Source organism: Colletes gigas, unplaced genomic scaffold (genome assembly GCF_013123115.1).
Source record: "Colletes gigas isolate AHSC1104 unplaced genomic scaffold, ASM1312311v1 Colletes_gigas_Sc00047, whole genome shotgun sequence".
NCBI lineage: Eukaryota > Metazoa > Arthropoda > Insecta > Hymenoptera > Colletidae > Colletes > Colletes gigas.
In genome coordinates, this window is record NW_025106676.1 from 642040 (window position 1) to 666427 (window position 24388).

The 24388-nt window shown below is 35.5% G+C and overlaps 1 protein-coding gene across 1 annotated transcript in view; it reads left to right on the top strand.

Moving 5' to 3' along the window:
* LOC122403219 (laminin subunit alpha-1) overlaps positions 1–24388 on the top strand; it is a 215255-nt gene that overhangs the window by 185838 nt on the left and 5029 nt on the right. Inside the window, exons 16-44 of the mRNA XM_043406591.1 lie at positions 2761–2867; positions 3190–3373; positions 3857–4212; positions 6494–6691; positions 7061–7231; positions 7359–7522; positions 7617–7769; positions 8301–8556; positions 9831–10002; positions 10595–10816; positions 11985–12238; positions 12483–12594; positions 12706–12850; positions 13121–13433; positions 13550–13710; positions 13950–14088; positions 14436–14676; positions 14905–15078; positions 15153–15319; positions 15707–15865; positions 15934–16082; positions 18227–18514; positions 18606–18774; positions 19154–19573; positions 20479–20667; positions 20961–21295; positions 21687–21993; positions 22399–22837; positions 23418–23786. Of these exons, the coding sequence (XP_043262526.1) occupies positions 2761–2867; positions 3190–3373; positions 3857–4212; positions 6494–6691; positions 7061–7231; positions 7359–7522; positions 7617–7769; positions 8301–8556; positions 9831–10002; positions 10595–10816; positions 11985–12238; positions 12483–12594; positions 12706–12850; positions 13121–13433; positions 13550–13710; positions 13950–14088; positions 14436–14676; positions 14905–15078; positions 15153–15319; positions 15707–15865; positions 15934–16082; positions 18227–18514; positions 18606–18774; positions 19154–19573; positions 20479–20667; positions 20961–21295; positions 21687–21993; positions 22399–22837; positions 23418–23786 (6513 nt within the window). The remainder of the gene's footprint in view (positions 1–2760; positions 2868–3189; positions 3374–3856; positions 4213–6493; positions 6692–7060; positions 7232–7358; positions 7523–7616; positions 7770–8300; positions 8557–9830; positions 10003–10594; positions 10817–11984; positions 12239–12482; positions 12595–12705; positions 12851–13120; positions 13434–13549; positions 13711–13949; positions 14089–14435; positions 14677–14904; positions 15079–15152; positions 15320–15706; positions 15866–15933; positions 16083–18226; positions 18515–18605; positions 18775–19153; positions 19574–20478; positions 20668–20960; positions 21296–21686; positions 21994–22398; positions 22838–23417; positions 23787–24388) is intronic.

The following is a 24388-nucleotide window of genomic DNA, read 5'->3' on the forward strand; positions in this document are numbered from 1 at the left end:
GTTTCACTGTTCGTTTTACGTCAAGTTGATCAACTTGACGTAATGCAATACGACAGTATGTTTTCCAATTTCTTCTTCGTTGCGATTTTTTTTGTTTCAAACTATAGATTGTTTCATAGTGGAATTACACGCATAGATTTACCTATATTCGGAGTGTTCGAAGTACTTATTACGAGTAAAAGTAATGCTAATCGTGTGTGCTACAGGTCATCGAATACGTGAAAAATTTGAAGTTTCAAGAGGGTATTAGGAAGAATGTAGATCGAACAGGCACAGCGGGATCATTGATAAATAAACATAGTTAAGCGAGTTCCAGATATTTTAAGAAATATATACAATCGAGATCTCTGTTTCGATTCAACTTGACACTGGCTACACTAAAAAATTTACACAAAGTTTAAAATGTCTATCGTAAAAATTGTGAAACGTTTCCTTAGCGCTAATTTGATTCAATATACTTTCGACGTGTTTTAGTTCATTTTATCTGTATCTTTATCCATAAAATTTGTGGAAAAAATTGTTTCACAGAATGATAAAGGTCGATGAATCACGGGAAATTTTCCTCAAAGCAAACGATTATAATTATTGACATTTTAAGAAGTGTAACAAACGGATACGTGAAACACCAATCGGTTTGGAGCAGATTGCGTACGGTTTTGAAACACAGGATGCACTGTGCGGTTCTAGAATCGTTGCATCGACAGTTCGAGCAGCCGGTTTGGCCGCGATTTCATCAACGTGGCATTCATTACCCGCACTCTCGTGCGCTCCAAATGGTTTTGATACGACGATAGTCTGCGTTTATGCACGCACCTGAAACGGAAATAGTTCCCCCATTGAGATATCCTTACAAGTACCAGCCGTTCGATGCTCTGTATTGTGAGCTTTCCAGCAACTTTACCTCCCACGACAATCAACAGAGTGACAACCATCCGTTTTTATTTCACGCAAGGCAAAGTTTGCTAAATTATTTCGCTTCAGCGTACTATCACTCTTGAATTGTTAAGTTTAAAGCACAAGGACCTTATACTTTCCTGTAGAGATTAAAATACTACGCCGAACTGTTCAATCAAAATTTTAGAATTCCATTCTTTAAGAAAGTGCAATTCCATTTTTTGACTGCACCGGTGGAACTGCACCTCATTTTACATGTGGAAATCTATAATTTTTATTACACCATTCGATGCAGTATTTTAATCTGTACAAATATATACATATAAGGGACTTTTGCCCTAAACATAATAGTTCAAGAGTTATAATACTTTAAAGTAACATAATTTAGTTTTAAACTTTAAAGTAATATAACTCATGAACTATTAGATTCAGGGTACTAGTACCTAATACTTTTCTGTCGAGATTAAATAACTGCACCGAACTGTCTAATCAAAAGTATAGAATACCATTCTTTAAAAAAGTGCAATTGCATTTCGAAATGCATCGATCCAACTGCATCCATGTTTTCAAACGTTAACCTATAATTTTGATTGCACCATCCATTACAGTATTTCGATCTATACAAGAAGTGTTGAGGAACGTATGCCCTGAGCCTGATAGTTCGAAAGTTATGCTGTTTTAAAGTTCGCTAAATTATTTCACTTTAAAGTACTACGTCTCTTGAACTATGTAGATTAATTCATTGGTTAAAAGTATTTCCAAATTTACGATTTATCCACTATTTATCCAATGGGTACGGTATACTCGATAGATGTAAATTCTCTTTTATAGCCCTGACGCTTATCTTTATTACAAAGTATAATACTGGAGGCTTCCGGCCTATTAGCGAACTGGCCGGTGGACGGTAACGAGGAATTTCAAATTGAAAATAGCGGCTCCTTCTGCCTGTCGACACTTCAATCCGTTTAATGACGTTCACTGAATCGGTGCCATAACAACCGAAGATTTATCGACTAATAAATTGAAGACTGGTCGACCGTCAATAGTCATCGAAACTGGTGATTAATAGTGGACGAGGATTTAACTCTTTCTGCTAATTCCCAGTATAAAGATCGTAAATGAATTCTGCTTTATTGCCCTAACTAAATTGCCCCACGTTGGCTGAGGTAAGAATTCTGTTTTTAGATAGCAATCGATTAAAAGCAACGGTATCTCGATTACTACCGATTAAAATTACAACAATATAAATTCGCAATAAATAATCGATGCACTTTCTCTAGTAAATTAATCAAAGGTTCTTATCTGCAATATCAAGGAGCTTCGTTAGAGATTCAACGAGGCGAACTGTAATTGAACCGTAAAGTTAATAAAGGATCCTGACGTCGAGTTATCGTTTTAAAGGATGATCGATATTAGTCACGATTATGCGGCGTCATAGTCAGCTTCCAGCTGATCCGCGAGGCTTTGTAACGAGAGTAATTATTTATTTATCTGCGACCGTGAGCCTTGAATGCCGTGTAGGATTAGCGACGCAAGATCATTACTTATGCTTTGGCTTTGCTGCGCGAGAGTTAGGCTGGCAGTTACGGCTGCCTGAATTAATCATATGTCACTTGCTCGCTATATTCGCAGTAACGAACCCCTAACTGTTTCCATCGAGTATGATTAAGATATTCGTGGAACCTCGACTTTATTTCCTTTCACAAACTTCTAATCGATAATTGATAAATATACAGCGGAATAAAAACAAGCTATTCCTTTTTAAACGTGACATAAATGTCATTCTGTAACAATAAGTAATACATTATAGTAGAAATTGTGCAGACACTTCGTAATAATAATTTATTTTATTTTTAATATGCACAGGATGTCGATGCAACCATATTGGTTCCATAAATACTGCTTGCGACATCGTGACAGGGCAGTGTCAATGTAAACCACGCGTGACAGGCAGACAATGCGACCAGTGTCCGGTGAGTGAATTAATTAACAGGTCTAACATCGAATTAAAATATTAAAATTTGTTTCCATCCATTTATTGATTCTTTTTTTTCACAAAATGTATTTTATGCGTTTAAAAATTTTTTCATTACTCATTGGCATTATTATCCATTATTATACCATCGAATTTGCATCGAGTTTACTTCAACATTTACGATTTTTAAATTTCTGCTTCGTATCGTTGGATACTCGTATCATTTTGTTTCACGATCTTGGATGCGAAGCTTCAATTTCTTTATCGTTTGCGTAAATAATTTAATTCGAACGAGTCGTGGGCGTTTTTTCTTTCGTAAGACTGGCTTCTGGGGTTTGATGACAGGAGCAGGATGTGCTCCTTGCGAATGCGACCCAATAGGATCGTACAACTCTTCCTGCCACGAGAGTACAGGACAATGCTACTGCAAACGGGGAGTCGGTGGCAAACATTGCGAAACCTGTTTGCCCGGATATTATGGATTTTCATCAAACGGATGCCAGGGTAAATAATTTATATAGATCGAATCAAATATATTTCCGGAGCATAACGTACAATTTTCACTCCATCGCGATAAAAAATATTTCATTATGTATTACATTAATATAAAGCACGTAGTCAGCGGGAGCACAAAAATAATGTCCACAAACTCCAACACTTATCCTCTCATGTTTATCAAACGAAACAATGTCTGATTTCAATTGTCATTTATGTTTTTTTACTAGTTTGACTCATGTTTCTGAAGATTAGAAATTTATCTATATGGATGGTCAGCCTTTTACGATAGTTTACGTATTTTCCGTTCGATTCATATTTCCGTAGATTAGAAATTTATCTATCATCTGCTCTTGTTAGTATTTTATTACAATTTATAAAGCATTATAATAAATTCTATATATTCTTTGAGGTTCCATAATACATATTTTTAATTTCTGCCGCTGAAAAATGGTTCTCATAACGGTAATTCGATTGGATCTGTTCTTGCAGTGTGTGATCCATGCATACGACCAGGTCACATTTGTGACCCGGACACTGGTCGTTGCGTGTGCCCGATCATGACGTTCGGTGAACACTGCGACAGATGCAGACCAGGTTCCTGGGACCTGGTGCCTGGGATTGGTTGCAGAGCCTGCGATTGCACCCTGGGCTCCACGAGGCCCCAGTGTGACCACCAGGGCCAGTGCCCTTGCAGAATAGGCTACGATGGTCTCAGATGCGAGAAATGTGCAAAAGGTTACTACGGTTATCCTAGGTGTCGTCCTTGCAGCTGCAACCTAGCAGGCACCTTTCAATGTGGCGAGGAAGTCTGCGACTGCAACGACGAAGGACAGTGTCCTTGCAAGGTACACTACGATTAAGACAAATTTATCAGCTGCTATAAGTTTTCTAAAATTTTATTCATTATTCACCAACGACAGTAAATGTACATGTAATTAAGAGTAAATAGGGCACACGATTTTTAAAGAATCTAAATAAGTCTAAATAATTAACCCTTTGACTACGGTCAATTTTGACGTAAACACAAGTTCTGTGCGGAAAGCTTTTTCATGCCTTGAACAACGCACTGGTTGAACGCACATAGGCGTTTAACGCACGCAGTTAACTGTCTGAGTCAAAGGGTTAATTGTCGAATGGTAGTTGCTTAGTGAAAAATAGATTTGGTTCAGAAGACGTACATTAATAGTTATCTATGGATTTACCGAATGAATAATTGGTATATAAATATTGTAATCTCAATTAATATTAATAAACGTGAATATATACAGTGGTTCTGATCTTCAAACAAAGTGTCATTATTTATTTGTTTGTTATACGAGTAAAACTTCATGTACGGGAGAAAATATAATGATATTTTTACAGTTGAGGTAGAAAACAATGCTTAAAAATAAATAATATATAATATATGATATAGAATAAAATCGAATTGATATTGAGACTCATAATTTGATTATGAATTGGGTAATTATTTAGAAAAGGTCGGGTCTCACCGATTTCGATGATTTTTGAATATATTGTAAAAATCAACATTTTGAACAACTTTTTCCTATACATATAACCGCCGCTCGGCCTTAGTTTCCGAGATTTTTCATCAAAAAGATCGCTATTACTACAATGAATTTTATCTATACGTACGTGCATGTGGCAGCGTGTGTGTAAGCGTTGACTCGCCGATTGTTTATTGTTTCTATAGATACATCGAGGCGGCCGGCAATGGATGCGTATAACGGGTGTGCTTAAAACCCCTAACGGCGGCCGGTATAAAAAAATCTAACCCAGACCTAACACAAACCTAACTATTCTACCTAGTAACTAATATAATAAATTAGGTCTTGGTTAGATTTTCTTATACCGGCCGCCGTAAGGCGGTCGGCCACGCATTCATTTTCTATTTCAAGTTTCTTTATTGATATTATCAGAAGTGGGAAAGATTTCAGCCATTATTTCAAAAAATTGAAATTTTTTTCATTGTCGACGGAAGAAGAATTCGGCTAAATAGCCTACATAATGTATTTGGCGAGTTCCATACTTCGGAATATTCGCTCTTACTTCTCGCCATACACGTTCGATGTTCTGCGTATGTGTATTTGTCTCCGGAACTACAAAGTTGATTTTGTGGTTGACTCTTAAGTGCCTAAAACCTTCTTTATTAAGGCAATCGTACGCTTTCCAGCAATCACTTATAATTGTAGTGCCAGGTTTGATCCAATTTCGGATCGCCTCAAGTAGTATCTCAAATGATCGATCTGAAACTGGAATAACAAATATACGTTTGCTCGAACGTTCAATTCCTCCGAATATCCACTGACCAGTTAAAAGTCTTCCCCTATTAAATTTCCGTTTACCAATCTTCGCCTCATCCACTTCAACAATTTCATTCTCACCCCCGATTGGAACAGAATGTTTTTCTATCCATAAAAGACATAATTCGCGGCAAAAACTGGCCCAATCAACTGCCGTTGTCGACGATATTTCCAGCTCATTTTGCAAAAATGTTTGCCTTGGTGGTTTCATCATTAAATGGTAACCGATAAAGCGACAAATATCTTGCACATAGCTATGTATATTATTAAACCACGTATTATGGAGAGCACTAATTCTTGATTTGCAATATATTCTCACCCGTTTTTTATTTCGATTTTTTGAAATATAACTTGCGTAGCAATTGAATATTAAATCTTTGCGATTAAATTTCATTGCTTCTGTACTTTTACACTTACTACAATACATCTCACCATGAATCACTCTTTGTTCAATTAAAAAATCAATTAGTGTATCATAATTATTGCATATACTTAAATATTCATACAACTTCATTCTAAAACCTTTGACAGCAATGCGTTTAAGGCGATATCAATGCAGAACTAGATTTAGCTTGACACACTATGCATTATTTGTCGTTAGAGCCACAGACATGTACATATAGACAGAATTCATTGTAGTAGTAGCGATCTTTTTGAAGAAAAATCTCGGAAACTAAGGCCGAGCGGCGGTTATATGTATAGGAAAAAGTTGTTCAAAATTTTGATTTCTACAACATATTAAAAAATCATCGAAATCGGTGAGACCCGACCTTTTCTAAATAATTATCATTATTTTTTAAATTACTATGTATTTTGAATGTAGGAGCACGTATTTGGAAGACAGTGTAACCAATGCAAAGAAGGTACCTTTGGCCTGGCTGTGGACAATCCGAAAGGCTGCACCGAATGCTTCTGTTTTGGCAGAACAACTTCCTGTCAGCAGGCAGATCTTAGCTGGGGGCAACGTAGACTGACGCGACCTCGAACTCTTTATGTCAACGATACCAGCAACGACATAATAGTAAGTGGCATTTATCATATTAGCTATTTTTTACTATTTTTTTTAATAAACTTTAAAGCTTTGCTGCAATTATAATATCTATATAAATTCCTTATTTACTACATAATTTACTATTTGCCATTATCCATTATATAAGCTATTTTTTACTATTTTGTATAATAAATTTTACAGCTTTGCAGGAATAATACCGATATAAATTAATTTACTATTTACCATTATTTATTATATAAGCTATTTTTTACTACTTTGTATAATAAATTTTACAGCTTTGCAGGAATAATATACCGATATACATAAATTCCCTATTCAACTTTTACTTTTAAATTTGTCCTCGCTTATAATAAGGAAAGTGAATTTTTTCCTTTGCAGGTTTCCAAGTTCAGGTCTCAAATTTTTTTATCCCCCATAAACGGTGGTTTGAACGCAACCAATGGGCTCACGACGATTCCTGAGATCGAAGGTGACGTGACAATACCGTCCAACTTATATTACAATTATCCACTTTACTGGATGCTGCCCGAAACCTTCCTGGGCGACAAGGTAACTCCATCCATTCAGAAAACTGTTCTTCCACGTGCGTTTCTGACAACTTTATATCACTTTTAACGTATAACCATACCCCTCCACGCGTAGAAAACGAATGACATCGCGTAACTTATAATTCAAGGTCGTTTCCTACGGAGGATTTTTAAGATTTACAACTTTGACAGAAGGTGGAATACCTCTAAGATCGACACTCCAATACCCAATCGTGCAGCTCCAGGGGAACCAGAAGATCGTCCTGGAATATTATTTGCCTTTACCTGTGAATAACAATCGTTATGAGATCAGGTACCACTTAATAAATCTTTCGATCCGGTAACCCAAAATTCCGACAATAATTTCCGACGAAGTCCCTTCCATGATTTCATATTCTATTTTTCAGGTTCCACGAGTCGTTGTGGCAATTGCAAAACAGGCCCGATTACAAAGTCACGAGAGAAGTGCTCATGGTCGCGTTGCAAAACTTGCAGTACATTCTCGTTAGGGCTTCCGATAATGCTGAATTCACGAAAACAACGTACGTGGAACTTCCCTAGTTCGACATTTTCAACATCTTCGATAGTTATCGACGCTTTGTATCGCTCGTGAAATTATAAAACTCAGCTAAATGTGTCTTTTTTTCAATCCATCGGGTCGTGGTATTTTAATAATTTATTATAAACTTTTAGATTAAAAGCAAAAAATAACATTGATGACTGGGGATCGAATAAGGCCAGCGTTATTTATGACTCCAAATATTTTTTTAAAATTATTCCAGCTTGTTTAGGGTGTTGTACTCTCAAAATTATTATTATATAATATTTACAATTTTTTCAACTTTAAGTACGAAGTCTATCTATTGGGTCGTAGTATTTTAATAATTTATTATAAACTTTTACCACTGAGCTAGATTAAAAGCAAAAAATAGCATCAACGACTGTGGATCGCACAAGGCCATAAAATGATATTTACGATTTCTGTAACTTTAAGTACAAAGTCTGAAATTTAGCAAATTGGATCTAGAGTCGAGTTGAAAATTCCCAAAGTTTAACCTTTTTAATTAAATTGTAATTGCGTGAAATTCCAGTTTGGTGGAAGCTTCTGTAGACGCGGCGGTTCTGACACCCACGCATACGCCGTCTTTCGCGACGGGCATCGAGATTTGCAAATGTCCACCGGAATACAACAGCACGTCTTGTCAAGATCCAAGCATAGGGTACTATAGGTGGTACAAAAACACGACTGTTACATCGACGATCGTTATCGATCTTATCGGACAAGCCAGACGTTGTCAGTGCAGCGGAAGATCCGAGGTCTGCGATAGGGAAACGGGACACTGTTTGGTAAATTTCATAAACATCATTTTCTACAGTTACACTGCTGATCTACATTATAAGTTCACTTCATTTTTGGCTCGTTTATTAGAGCTACTAATAAAATACGCGAAACATAAAGTAATGGGACAAAATATGGCAATTTTTACGTAAACACAAATGTAAACATATTTACATTAACAAGTTATTCTTTATGTAAATAATGCAAAATTTTTTTCGTACCTTGATCTTTCGTGTACTTTTATACAGGGTGTTAGGCCATCCCTGGAAAAAATTTTAATGCGAGATTCTGGAGGCCAAAATAAGACGAAAATCAAGGATACTAATTTGTTGATTGAGGCTTCGTTAAAAAATTATAGAAACATTTCTGACCAGAAATTATATTTCCGGTAAGGAATTTTGTTCTCGATAGTACGTAGGATTTCGAGGGTATGTCAATTCACTAAAAATAATTGTAATTAACCCTCTCAACCGAAAATAATTCCCCAGAACGATTTGAAATTTTTTAATTTCGCCGCAAAATTTCAGCATCTACCACCCCCTGTTGATTTTCCTTAGAAATTCATTTTTGATATTTACTAATTTTGTTTGACGCCCTATAGAAAAGTTGTCTAATACTTTTTGTAGGTATCCATGAGCTCTACTTCAGAAAAAAGTTTCATTGAAATATATTCACTACTGTAGGAGTTATAGAAGTTTGAAAGTTGGACCATTTTTATGGGGTTTTTCTCACTTTACAGGATCAAGGAACAACTTTTTCAATATTGTTCGAATTTCTATATATTCTCCACTAAAATTTGCGCTAATTGCATTTTGAAACATTAAAATCGTTCGATTCGTTCAAAAGTTATGACGTTTTAAAGATACGCTTGAAATTTTGGAGTGACATTTCTGGCCAGAAATTATATTTTCGGTAAGAAATTTTTTTCTCGAAAATGGTTACGATTTCGTGGGTATGCCTGTTGACTAAAAATGATTATAATTGAACCCCGCAACTGAAAGTAATTTTTCTGTGAATGATTTGAAATTTTTTAATTTAATTTTTTAATAACTTTTTAACGAAGCCTCAATCAACAAATTGATATTCTTGATTTTCGTTTTATTTTGGCCTCTAAAATCTCCCATCAAAATTTTTCCCAGAGGTGGTCGAACACCCTGTATAATACTGTAAAGGGAAAAGCGAATAGTTCTAACTATCAAAATAAACGAGACAAAAATGAATATTTTTAGTACGGAATACAGAAACTTCGCTGGTGTTTAACGGTTTTAAATTTTTGTTGCAGAACTGCAGCGGAAACAGCGCTGGACCCAAATGCGACGTCTGCGCAGATAGTTTTTACGGGCATCCGGATTTCGGCGGCTGCAAACCATGTCCTTGCCCACAGACGGACAAACGATTCTCTAACACTTGCATGGTTCGCGCTGACACCGAGCCAATATGTGTCTGTAAACCTGGTTTGTACTTTCAACGTGTTACTAAATATTTCTCGAACGGTCTAAAGATAGTACAGCAATGCTTCTTTTAATTTAACTCTTCCGTCGTTGAAACGCATACAAAATTCGAATGTTCGTCAAAGAGTTAGAGAAACTTTTTATTTCCAATTATCTTGCAGTACTAAAGTTGGTATCCCATAGAAAAGATTGTACTTAATGAGGTACTGTGTATAATAAAAAATACTTATATTTACGACTTGAAGCTGTTGAGGAAGAATTTTACCTAAAGAAATTTCCACAATAGCAAGAACGACACATATGAACTTTTTCTTTTGATTTGCAACAAGCTACACCTCTGTTATGGTTGGAGTTAGGAGCAAATATTAAGGGGGAAACATGAAGGGTTTCGAGGGGTTTGAAAGCTAGTGTAAATAGTTTTTCCATGGGTTACATTTTTTTTAACGATACACCAACATTTTCTCTGAACGTTCTACTCAAAAGAAGGCTAAGTTAATAGTTGCAAAGATATTTTTAAAAGATATCTTTATTAAAGCAGATATGTGCTTGATTCTAACTCTACTTGTATTAATCTACTCTTTTGGTATTTTCATAGGTTACAAGGGCAGAAAATGCGAGCAATGCTCGTACGGTTACTATGGGTTCCCGGGTCTGCCTGAAGGAAAATGCATACCATGCAATTGCAACCCTGCCGGTAGCTTAAACGATGAATGCGACACGGAAACGGGACAATGCAGATGCAGAGTCGGTTCCACAGGACGGGATTGCTCCCAGTGCACTGCCCATCGACACGTTTTCATAAACAACGTTTGCACTTGTAAGTAAGAAACATAAATATTTATATTTTAATTCTCTACCATTTAAAATTTCCTGGTTTCGATTTCAATATTACAACTTTAAATGGCTTCTTCCACTAGTAAAGCAGTGGAATTATTACTACACATTATTATACTACAGATTATTACACTTTTATAGATTTATAATGATTGCTTATCTTAACAAACTTTAAAGTAGCATAACTCTTTAACTATTAGGCTCAGTAGGTAAGTACCTTATACTTTTCTGTAGAGATTAAAATACTCTATCGAATGGCTGAATTAAAATTCTAGAATTCCATTCTTTAAAAATGCAAAGTTGCATTTCTAGATGCAACTGGACTCCATTTTACAAATGGAAATCCATCATTCTTATTACACCATTCGATGCAGTATTTTAATCTCTACAAAAAAAATATTAGGTACTTTTACCTTAAAACTAATAGTTTACAAATTATAATACTTTAAAGTGACATAATTAAATAAACTTTGAAGCAGCATAACTCTTGAATTGTTGGGCTCAGGACATAAGTACCTTATACTTTTTTCTAGCAATTAAAATACTATATCGAATGGCCCAATCAAAATTCTAGATTGCCGTTGTTGAAAAATGTGCAGTTGCATGTCTAGATGCATCGATGCAACTGCATTCGATTTTATAAGTGGAAATCTATAATTTTTACTATACCATTCGATGGAGTATTTTAGTCTCTAGAAAAACATATTAAGTACTTTTGCCTTAAACCTAATAGTTCAAGAGTTATAATACTTTAAAGTGACATTATTTAATATACTTTGAAGTAGCATAACTCTTGAACTATTAAGTTCAGGGCATAAATACCTTATACTTTTTTTATAGCGATTAAAATGCTGTATCGAATGGCTCAAGCAAAATTCTAAAATTTCGTTCTTTAAGAAAGTGCAGTTGCATCTCTATATGCATCAATGCAACTGCAACTGATTTCAATTTGAATATTAAGGTTTAAATGGCTTCTTCTACTAGTAAAACAGTGGAATTATTATAGATTAATAACGATTACAATATAAAAATTAATTAAATCGTTGCACAACTTGTTTACTTACGATTAAAAAAATGTTTTTAATACACAGATTCAAAATTTATAAAAAATTGACTCCTAATTCGTTGAACTGTTTGTGGTATATCTCTAGCATGCAACGACAATTGCACCGGTGTGTTGCTCGATACTGTGGCGGAACTTTCCCTAAACTTGGCAGACGGCACCACTCACATAGCCGATGGTTATATTCCCCCACCATGGGAAGATTTATCATACATCGATTCCAATACTACCGCATTTTTCGAAGAAATAGACCATCAGAATAAATTGAAACTAAGAATGAAAAACATCCCGTGGCACGAGTACAAGAAACTAATGAAACATACTGAAACGTTGCTCAGAACCGTACGTACATTAAACTACATCAATCATTCACACTTGCATCCAACATAATTTAGTTTTAACGTAATACTAATTATCTTTATCGTTATCTATAATTTCCTCGTTTAAAACTCAGATCCACAACTTGCAGTTCAATTGTTTCTATCATATATAATTTATTATGCACTCTACGTAATTCTGTTTCCTTTTATTAATAAGTTTTATTCTCCATCCGAGTTGAAGAAGCTAATAAATAATGCGTTTACAGGCAAACGAGCAAGCAAAACGCGCGGATACTTTAAAATCGAAAAGCGACGATTTAGAGAACAATATATTCAGCGCAAAAATTGAAGCGGAAAATTTGCGAACACACATTGAAGGTAAGGTACATATCCTCATTATTGGATACATTAGAATATCGATTGCTTAAAATAACTTTTCACTAATATACAATATCTACATTACGCGCGTATGATTTTATATAATTTCAGGAACAGTTATGCAATTGTCGCAGTACAGCAACGACAACAAAAGGATAGAAATCAAGAAAGCTTTGAAAACGGCCAAGATGATTTTAAACGGTTTGAAAACCGTCAATTTGACGAAGAAGACGATGGAAATAGAAAGCTTCCTCGAGTTAGTGGTTACTTTTATTTTCTTGAACAAAAAGTTACTTTTATCGTCAATATGAATTTTACTGGCGCTTAAACGGTCGACAGAAAATTATACAAAATTATATAGAAAAAAAATATATGTTTTTACAGAAATTTTCTGTTCACCGTGCATGCTCCGATAAATAAAAAACATAATATTATAATTTGGTTTTGAGAGCTTTATAAAATCTGATTATTTCAATTAATCCGATCAGAAATAAAACGCATAATAATCGTTTGAAATTTCTGACAGGGACGTAGACGAATATACCGGGTCGTTGAATTCTTTGTACGATGCGACAGAACCTGTAGCAATAGCTCGCGACAACGCGGAAGAATATTCCGTGAAACTGAACGACATGAGAAAGATCATAGAAGACACCATGGAGATACTCTTCAATTATGACAGTCTATACAACGATATAAACCATACTTTCGTGGAATCTAAAAACGATTGCAACAAGATAAATGTTCTAAGCAACGAAATCAACGAATCGATTGCAACGGGTGAAAAGCTGACGGATGAAACGCGAGGTTTCATCGTCGACATGCAAAATAATTTCCAAGTACGTATTTTTAAAGTTTCTACTAATACGAATTTTTCTTCTCCAATTTTGCAATATTACACGATCATTGTAAAATATCGTACTGGAAAAAAATAAAAGAATTCATTGGATTTTAGGATCTCCCAGAATTGCAAAACAAATTGACGTACTGGTTTGAAAAATTGAGCATGAAGGAAGAATTATTGTACAGATTAAATTACGAATACAACGACAAGTACGTGGTGCCCGCCGTACAGCACGCAAAAAACCTGTCGAACTATGTCGATCAGTATGTCAGGTAAGGAAATCATCGGTCCACGTAAAACGAAACAGTTTATTTCTATCCACGTGTTCTTTGTCAGTTTATTACTGAGATTCAATTACTAGAATTTAAAAGTAATTGCAAGTTAACGCAGAGCATTTAAAGCAAAATGTGTTCGGAGAAGAATTGGGAAAATAAAAAATGCTTCTCTGTCGCGATTAATCTTGCCTTTGCGTTGTTGCTTGATATAATTGACGATCGATAACTTGATGCAGTCTGTTTTCCGAGACGAGAGACATTGCAGCCAGCCCGCTGAAGGCCAGTCAAGCGTACAAGAATATCGCCGATAGCATTAGAGCTGCAACTGTCACCGCAATGGCAGCTAAAGATCTGACAGAAGATATATACAATAAGGTAAAGAAAACGTCAATGACATAATTTTTCAATCGGGTTAAAATCATAATTCGTATTTCAACATCTTTCTTTGATCAATCGACTAAATTTATTATTGCATGCTCGATTTTCTTTTTGATTCTTTATACATATAGTGTTCAAATGGATTGAAAAAAAAAGAGTTTTTTAATACATCAATTTAAATAAATGCATTTCACATCGAGTTTTAATTCCATATTCGATTTTCCCATTTAGCAGTCTTAGTCTGCGAAAGATTTTTTAAAACGTTAATATTTTTAATTATGGAAATATTAATTGTATTTCTTATGATTTTTAATTACTTTTTCACGGTTAAATAAATTTGTCAGACGTTTCCCAACGGGCCCGAATCGAAGTCGCTCTTGGACAGCGCGAAGGAAATATCGATGGCGTCGTCTGAGCAGCTGGACAGCGCGGAAAAACACGGAAAATTGGTGGAAAATGCAAACGACGAGATGGAAGTCCAAAAGGAAGCTGTGAACGTTTTGAAACACACTTTGAACAACACTGGAATCAGAGACAATCGTATCAACGTAGATTTGAGAAACTTGCAAGATGACAGCAAAAAATGTAAGTCCATCTACTATGGTACAACGCTATAAACACGATGTTTTTTTATAAATAAGTAATAAAAACAGTGGAACGAAGTTTAATGAATTTTTTCCAACAGATAATATATTAATAAAATTTGATAAATTTTTGTCTGTCGATTGTATTGAACTGAAATCGAGTTCTGTGAATCTAGCGTTAATTATACAAGTAAGAATCGTATAAAATAAAGTATTCTTTTGTTTTCAGTGCGTGAAAATATTCAAATCGTGTTGAACGATAACGATCAAGTATCGGAGGATATACAAGACACGCAAAAGCTAATCGACGATTACACTGATGGCATCGCGAACAGATTGAAGCCAAAACTCTACGAACTGAAGAGAGAAGGCGACTCGAAAATCAGTTTAGCCAGTGAGAAACGTACGATACATTTTTTGTTTTCAATTTTTCAAGTCCATTTAATATTCTCACATAACGAATCCAAATTATTTCAGTGACGGAAGCACTGAGCAACATTAAAAAGGCGGACGCGAAATTGATAAGCTTGTCGAACGCTGCTGTGAAGAGAAAGAATGCGTTCGACAAGTGGAACGATACTTTGGCTTCCCAGTTGCAGAATCTGAAAGACAAAATCGCTGAAGCCAGGAACACCGCCGACGGGGTAATCTCCAGTGTTCCAATTTCATTTTTAATCGTAATTTTAGTAGTTTGATCGAATAGAGATTTCTACAAAAATTGTTTCCCCAATTCAATTCCATTTTCAATCGACATTTTAATCCTTTGGTCGAATAAAAATTTCTAGAAAACTTGTTTCCCCAATTGAATTCCATTTTCAATCGACATTTTAATATTTTGGACGAATAGAGATTTCTAAAAAAATTGTTTCCCCAATTCAATTCCATTTTCAATCGACATTGTAGTCCTTTGGTCGAATACGGGTTTTCAGAAAAATTGTTTCTGCAATTTAATTTAATTTTGAATGGTAATTTTCGTTTGATCGTTGGATAGAATAAAAATTTCGAACAAAGTTTTGTCCCCTATTCGATAGATTCGAGTTTCCTTGAAATCAGCGGACGGGAAAGAGTGCATCCGGTCGTACAGACCGTCTACGTTGCAGCCAACATCGACGAACACTATCGTGATGACCTTTGCACTTCCGAAAGGTCGAAAAGAGGGTTCCTTGTTCTATCTACCGAGCAGTATAAACGTAAGTATTAAGATAATGGCGAATTTGACAGCTTTTATTAAATTTATACGAATATTTCGATGTTATAGGATGACTTCATTGCTTTGGAGATCAACGACAGGAAAGTTCGATTCGTTTGGAACGTCGGCGGAGGCACAGGGTTCCTCACCCACCCGGAAGTGATCGAGAGCGGCGATTTCCAGGACGATAAATCCTGGTACCGCATCGAGGCAGAAAGGTACAGTTATTTAATACACCGATAAATGACTTGGAACGATAGTTAAGTCCGGATTTTGGTAATTTATGCTATTTTTAAGCATCTAACTACCATCGTGACAGAACTATTTAAAAATTAAAAATTTTATTCAAAAATAACAAACATTCTCCCTCCATTGACAATTGTGCTGGTTTGTTTCTTTCAATTTTAACTTACTCTTGATCCGAAAAGTTGACTGTATATCTAAATATCGATTACAATCATGTTAGTCTTGTCAAATAGAGGCTAATGGACTACCAAAGCGAACGAAATTTCGAATTTTGTGGAGAACTTTTTATTTTCTATTAATAAATTACTGAAGTATATCGTTTCTATATTAACACTAAAACTACCACGCCCCGGTCAAATGACTATTTTTATGTTTAGAATTTCTAACATACAATGTTGTTTTAACGCCATTTAACTTCACGAATTTTCTTATAGTATACGTACAATGAATTTTTTAATACTCATTTTTATTCTTATTGTTCGTTGACTGAGAGAAATATACATATAGTCTATCTTACTTATTTATATTTTTTTGTAAAAAACCGGACAAAATTCGGTATCAAATTAACTTCCTGTAGGATTTATTGAGCTTCACAAATATCGCACTGTACTTAACAGTTAACAACAAACAAGAGTTTATTTGTATAACAAGCCATGAAGGCATTCCACATGCTCCTTTACCGATCACCGACAAAAGACTGCCTTGTCCTCGCGCCACGCTCGCAGAGTCGGCAACCGACTCGCGCCGAAGATTCCCGAGCTTACCCGAGCCGCGCACGGAAGACATGCAGTTGCATGGTGTTTTTCATTCCAACACTTCCGATGTAAATAGGAAATGTATAGCAAAAATGAAAGGAGTGTCTTCAGTTTCCACTGTCTTAGAGCGGTCTAACAACGCCTATTAAAAATAATTAAACTTTGGACGCGTGTAATTCCGAAATTACTAGCGTTTCATCCATGACTGGTTCACATCGATCCGACTTCCCGTTTTCTAGATATCGTAATTTAAATGAAAGTGTAATTTTTAAAATTCCACTCTTTGCGTTTGAATCGTCTATTAGCGCGTATTAAAAATATTACAACTTTAAACACGCGCAGTTCCGAAACTACTAGGTTTTCTGCATAATTGAAACATTATCAGAAGCGGCAAATCTTCCTCTTTGAAATGATTTTATGTCGATCGAACTTTTCGTTTTCGAGATATCGTAATTTATGTAAATGGTAATTTTTTTAATTCGACTATCTCTGTCTCCGTCTAGCGCGTCGGATCTTTCTCTCGCACCTGCATCGTGCTAATCTATCCCACGAATGTGACTGTCGTGTTTCCAAGAATTTACTACGCGTTGCTTACTATTTATGCTGACGGTCGTTGACCTCGCGCAGGCGCGCAACTATGAAACGTAAAAAACTTCGGACCCTCGTATCTCCGGAACTAATTACGCTATCGACTTGTTCGACCACCCATTTTAAAGGGCATTTCATCCTCTATCCAATGAATAAACCAAATATTATAATTTATGCTATCTTCTATGTTTATTTTGACATTTTCTTTGACGTTATATACCTGAAAAAGTTTCAGCAATTCCTATTGATCGATGATACAACTGATGTGCGATAAAACTGGATTATAAATTGTTTATTTAATTGTAAATGAATTTAAATTTGTATACAGCATGTTTGCATAATTACTGTGCCATTTTCTCGTAAATAATTGTTTTCTCCGAATGAATTATAATATCGACTTGAAACAAAATTCGTTTTCAAGGTTTTATCTTCTATCCGATGAAAATTAAGCGACGTAGTTTGTAAATTTTCTATACAAAGTTAAAGCACTAAATATGCACATTTTGAGTAAAAGTATATTTTTCTACAGATTTTAAAAATACGCGACATAAAAGAGACAAATATCTTACGGCAACTTTCTGTACATATAATTCAAAAATTAGAAGTACGTTACCTCGTAAAAAAGAAATACTTCGCATTAAGAATTGTTCGTAAGTCCATCACTGGACAAATTATTCGTTACTAAATAAAAGCAAGCACAAAGTTTTATCTTTGTTTATACTAGAAAATATTCGCTCGTCGTCTCATAGATAGAACTTATTCCGAAATTCCAGGGTCCGACACATAGGTAAACTGCAAGTACGAAAGCAGGCGACGACATCCGGCGGATATCTGCCCGTGAAGAATTCTACGGACTCAGAATACGGTCGTTTCGACATCACAACGTCCGATCGCGTGTGGATTGGAGGAATCCCAAAGTTTCAACGAAGAAGAGCAGAGTTAATCGCGACAAACGGACTGCCAGGTTGCATCCACCAGGTTGTCCTGGACGGGAAGCCTATAGGCCTTTGGAATTTCATTACAACTGCACCGGATATGGCGTGCAGAGCATGCGTGGAGGGGTAAACATACTATAAAAGCTCCCTTAATTCGCACAGAAACATCATTGTTGATGTTAACTTAAATTTTTTTATTTTTATCTCGATATTTCAGGGTGGAAGATGCCAGGGACGATATAGCTTACAGTTTTAATGGAGAAGGTTATGCAGTTAGGAGCAGGGTTTCATCAGGACCGTACAATAAATACACCTTCGGAGTCTCCATCAATTTCCGAACCTACGATGAGAATGCTTTGCTGTTCCTAGCCATCAATCCACTCAATGTACATATTATCAACCGTATTATTTACGATACCTCTCTAGGAATCCCTGGAATTATTTATTGCATCATTCAATTCTCAAAAGTTAATCTTTAATTAATTATTATTTCGACGATTGAATCACTACTTTCATCGTTTTTCAATATACAGAATTGAGGACAAATAGAAAAATTAATTAACACGTTCATTGTCCATGGCCCGTATACGGGTCATAACGCCACGCTTTTGGATACGCCGCCAAAAGACCGGACAGTGAACACGTTAGTGGTTAGACACGCTCAGCCAAATAATAGAGAATTCCACTTGTTTCAGACAAATTTTTATATTTCAAGTCGTTTCTACTTTTCGACACGTTTGAAGCTTTTATTTTCGCTTGCAACAGAACCAGTACATCATGATATTCCTGCGGGAGGGAAAGGTGATCCTGCACGTCGGTTACGGCGGGAACGTGAGCATGGAAATGTCCTCGAAGCACAAGTACAATACCGGGAACTGGACGAAAGTGGACGCGTTCAGGCAGTACCAGCTACGGAAAAATATAGAGAAGTGCAGCTTGAGCGTGGGCGGAGAGGCGGACAAAAGGATCGGCGCGCCCACGCCTCAGCCCAAAAAGGAGGATATCCCTGACCTGGTTCAAGCTAAATATTACATCGGTGGAATACCGCCGAGTTTTCGCGCGGAGAAATTAATGCTGCCTTCTCAGGTGTCCTTCCTCGGATGTATGTCCAATATTAACATCCAGGAGGGATACGATCCAATGGCGGAACAGTACTATGGCGTCGAGCCTACTTGCGGAAATAAAGTAAGCAAACAATTGCGTGATTTTCCTGATAATAATTGTACCGTTAAAATATATTCTACACAAGGAGACAATAACAAAAGTTCGTATAAGCATGTGTCCTGTTTGACCCCATTTTCAAGTTATAGCAAGTTTCTTTTTGAACACATTACAATAGGTATTTAAAATGACCTCCTTGTATAAATATGAGTCTGGAGACGTCTTACAATTAACTATCTTACCCTGTCTATTTGTCAAGCTATTATTTATAATAATAAACCCCCATGGTTCATATTTGCTATTTATTGACTAGACAAAGTTTCTATTTTCATAGATGATGTATTTCAATGATTTGACACATAGTACTGTAATGTTTATAGAAAGTATTTACAGAATTAAAATACAAAATTGAAATACTGAGTTCATCAGTCCAACTATCCTCGTCTTTCAGAAGTATTATTTCAACACAGAACTCGCTACAACTTGAAAATGGTTTCGAATAGAACATGTGTTTATATGAACTTTTGTTATTATTTTTTTTTGTCTAGAATCTATCACTGAAGTGGGCCCCACATAATACGGGCCACCCTGTATTCAGTTCTAAACTGAATTTTAACTTTTTAAAACGTTGACTGCCCGGCCAAGTTCCTCAAAATGTCCACGAAAAGGAAACTTTGTTTTTTGACAATTGGAAAATAGCATACTTAGAATTTGCCATAGAACTTATTTTTACAGCCTCGTTAAAATTCAAGAGTCCTATCTGGATTTAGATTTTTTAATGTCTAATCTTGAGGATTAATTTTTTTAGCTCCTAAGAGGCTTAGAAAAATTAATCTTCAAAATTAGCAGAATTATTCGGTTATGTTTGTTAAAAATCATTTTGGATAATCGAAAGGCTATAAATGAAGATTGAATTTCTTTCTTTGCAGCCATTAAAAATAGTTGGATTCTACGGGAATGGACACTTGGAACATTCGCCATACACGCTGCGTAAAATAAACTCCGTGGTGAGCTTCTCTTTCAGAACGATGCAGGAAGAAGCTGTGCTTCTTCTTTCCACGTTCGAGGGACAAGAAGAACGAATGAACAATATACGCCATGCAAACGAAGAGTCGAATGTACGTGAGACGACACATTTCTTTAAATTATTCTACCCCGGTGAGAAAAGGAAAGAATCGTTAATATTACACCTAGGAAGAGTTTTTCTCGTATCTCGATATGGAAACATAGAAAATATAATAAACGAAAAGTACCAAAAAAGTTTCTTTGATAGGATCTTCTATTATATTATCTTCTAGTATCTTTAATAGGAGCGTAGAATATGAGGAAGTTATTTGGATGTTAGGAAGAAATTCCCAAATTTATTACTAGTTTTCACAAACACTTGATTATGTTCTATTCGTTTTCACAGAGAGAAAATTATTACTCGGTGTGTGTAACTAACGGGCAAGTGCAAGTGAGATTGAACGCCGGGAAAGGGGAACTCGTTTTGCAATCGAACGACACTTTCAACGATGGAAGATATCATTCTGTAACAATTATCAAACGAAGAAAGGACGTTGCATTACGAATAGACGACGCTTTCCAAAGCACAGGGAGATTGCCTACGAGTGCCGCCATTAAAGCTCCCGAAGGAGGCGGAGGATTATTCTTTGGAGGCCTGCCAGTACTTATTAACAATACTAAAATGATCGCTACAACCACTCCTTTGTACGGCGCCATCAAGGACGCAATATTTAACGACGAGTAAGTCAAACGAACGAATCCCTTTTCTAAAATAGTTGACAAAATTTCTGTAAGGACTATTTCAAATAAGAATAACAAGCATTACCGATAATAACATTAAAGGAATAATTGAGAAATAATAGAATGCAGAAAACTAGTGTATTTGTGTATTATAAAGTATTACAGTTTAAGAAAAGTAAAAATTCGTATAAGGGCAATCTTTTAAATTTCCTTTACAAAACTAAATTTTTTATTCAAATTTTATTTAGTTGTTCTATATGTTCCATCGAAAGGTATACGGTACTCAATTTGGAGAAATATTAACTACGAAAAAGACAATGTGTCACAAGACTCTAATAAAGAATAGATAAATAGAAATTGAGGACATTTAATAATTGTTTATTCTTTCCAGAATCATTCGATTCGACGAGGTGGTCAGTTTCGAGCACGCGCTAATTGGTCGTCCTGGGCCAAGTATGGGAAAAGATATCCCTGTTTATACTCTGTCTGCATCCTTATCGAGAGGAATGTCCACGGAACCGGAAGGATGTCAAAAAGTGCCGTATTATTCCTTGGAGCCCGGGGCTCTGAAATTCGGGGACAAGCCAAATAGCCACACTCAGCTTTATTTAAATTTTAAAAAATTCTGGGAGAAGAAATACGCGATAGAATTTGACTTCAGGACGTACTATCCGAACGGCCTGCTGTTTATTACTCCAGTATGTGATTATTATACTTCCCACTTCTAATCGTTACAATCGTAAAAATTGTTTGGTGATTTGTACCATACAATGCATGACAAATATTTTGCAATTTATTTATATACATCCTTTTCTAACTTGTTAATAAGAACGTTGCAATTATTGCATGGCAATTGTGCAAATGATGAATGAATTACAATACTTTTTTTTTCTACTATAATCTGTTTTAACACTTTTACGCAATAGATGAATTATTGCTGAAGTATCATACATAGTATCATGGGTCATTTATACAATTCTTAATATTTCTATTTAAATTAACGTTGTTATTATTTAAATGGAAAGAATGTGTATATCTTTAAATGTTACAAACAAGAACAAGATTAAAAATGATCTTGAAAGCTTTGAATCGTTGTTTCGCAGGGCCTCAGACCAAAGCATTATCTTATGATAGTGATTCGGGACGGGCAGCTGTTGCTTCTGGTGAAAAGTAAACAGAAGAAGGAGATACTGTTTAAAACACCGTTCAACGATGGTAATTGGCACCACGTGGTGATCAGTCACGACGAAAGAAAACTAACGTTGCTCGTCGATTCCCAAACTCCTCGCACGATTAAAGTACCAAGAAAAATCGGATTGGCGTCCATGATGTACATAGGAGGACTTCCTGAAAGCGGGACACCTATTCCCGAGCAGGTTGTGGTCAAACTTGAAACGCTAAAAGGGTGCATCAGAGGTTTGAGGGTAAATGGAAACGTGTACGATATGGTGGGTTCCACGAGCAGAGCTTACCAAGTGGGCCAGTGCTTCCCAAACGTCGAAAGTGGGGCCTATTTTCAAGACGTAGCCTATGCAATATACAGTAAGATAAACTAATGAATTTTTAATTATTTATTAAGCTATGGGCACCCCCTGTTGGAGTTATTAGCAATATGCACATTATTATTTTACTTTCAAGATTAAAATTAGATATGTACTTATAAGACCAGAGTCTATTAGAAATCTTGTAGTTAGGTGCACATACATAGTTGAGGATTTAAGGATACATACCATAATTACGAAATTTAAGAACTATTAACAGTAGTCGAAAGTATTAGTCAAACTCGAATATTATCAAATATTGTTGTTTAGGAAGATCACTTTCTGGAATAAAATTTTCAATTTTGTTGAAACCTCAGATTTTTAAAATTAATCATTTCTAACTTTTCCAAGAACAGTAATCATTTTCAATTTATTAGCAATAGAGGATTTCAAGCTAGAATAAAATTTTTAATGTGAACGTTTCCATTATTTTTATTACTTCACACTATAGTGATTCAAGGTTTGAAACCCCCATACTACATAAGGGAAGCTTGCGAATAAATATAAATAGTGTTATATATTCATAATATTACTCATAAGGTAAATTTTCAAATCTCAAATGAATATAATAAATTTTCCAGAGAAGAATTTCGAATTAGGAGCCGTGTTGGAGCTTCAGTTCGAATTCAGAACATCGGAACTATCGGGCGTTTTGCTTACCATAACGGCGCCCGGTAATTCGCCATCATTATCGTTGGAATTGAACAATGGTAAAGTGATTATGTCAGGCGATTTGGGAGATAACAATCCATTGTACGTGGAGCAACGTTTTACTAGTCCATACACGATTTGTGACAACCGATGGCACAAAATACGGGCGGTTTACAACGACGAAGAATTGACGCTCAAAGTCGACGAGATGGATCAAATATATGGGCTTCCGGCCAACGTCAATTATCATATAATGGACTCTACAGTCTCTGGACCTCTGTACATCGGTGGCTTGCCAGGTAAAGGAATTATTATTTTTAATAAAGACCACACATAATTACAATATTTCAAAACCATACGGAATGTTCCACCACCCTTGGGACAAATTTTAATGGGAGATTCTAGAGGCCAAATTAAACGAAGATCAAGAATATCAATTTCTTGATTGAGGCTTCGTTAAAAAGTTATTACAAAATTAAATTAAAAAATTTCAAATCGTTCTAAAAAAATTATTTTTAGTTGCAGGGGTTAATTACAATCCTTTTTTATGAATAGACATACCCCCGAAATCCTAACCATTTTCGAGAAAAAAATTCCTTGCCGAAAATATAATTCCAGGCTAGAAATGTCACTCTAAAATTTCATGTGTATCTTTAAAACGTCATAACTTTTGAACGGATTGGGGGATTTCAATGCAAATGACGCGTATTTTAGTGAAGAATATGTAGAAATTCGAATAATATTGAAAAAGTTGTTTCTTAACCCCGTAAAGTGAGAAAACCCCCACAAAAATGATTCAATTTTCAAACAGCCATAACTCCCACAATAGTGAATATATTTCAATGAAACTTTTTTCTGAAATAGAGCTCATGGGTACTTACAAAAAAGTATTAGACAACTT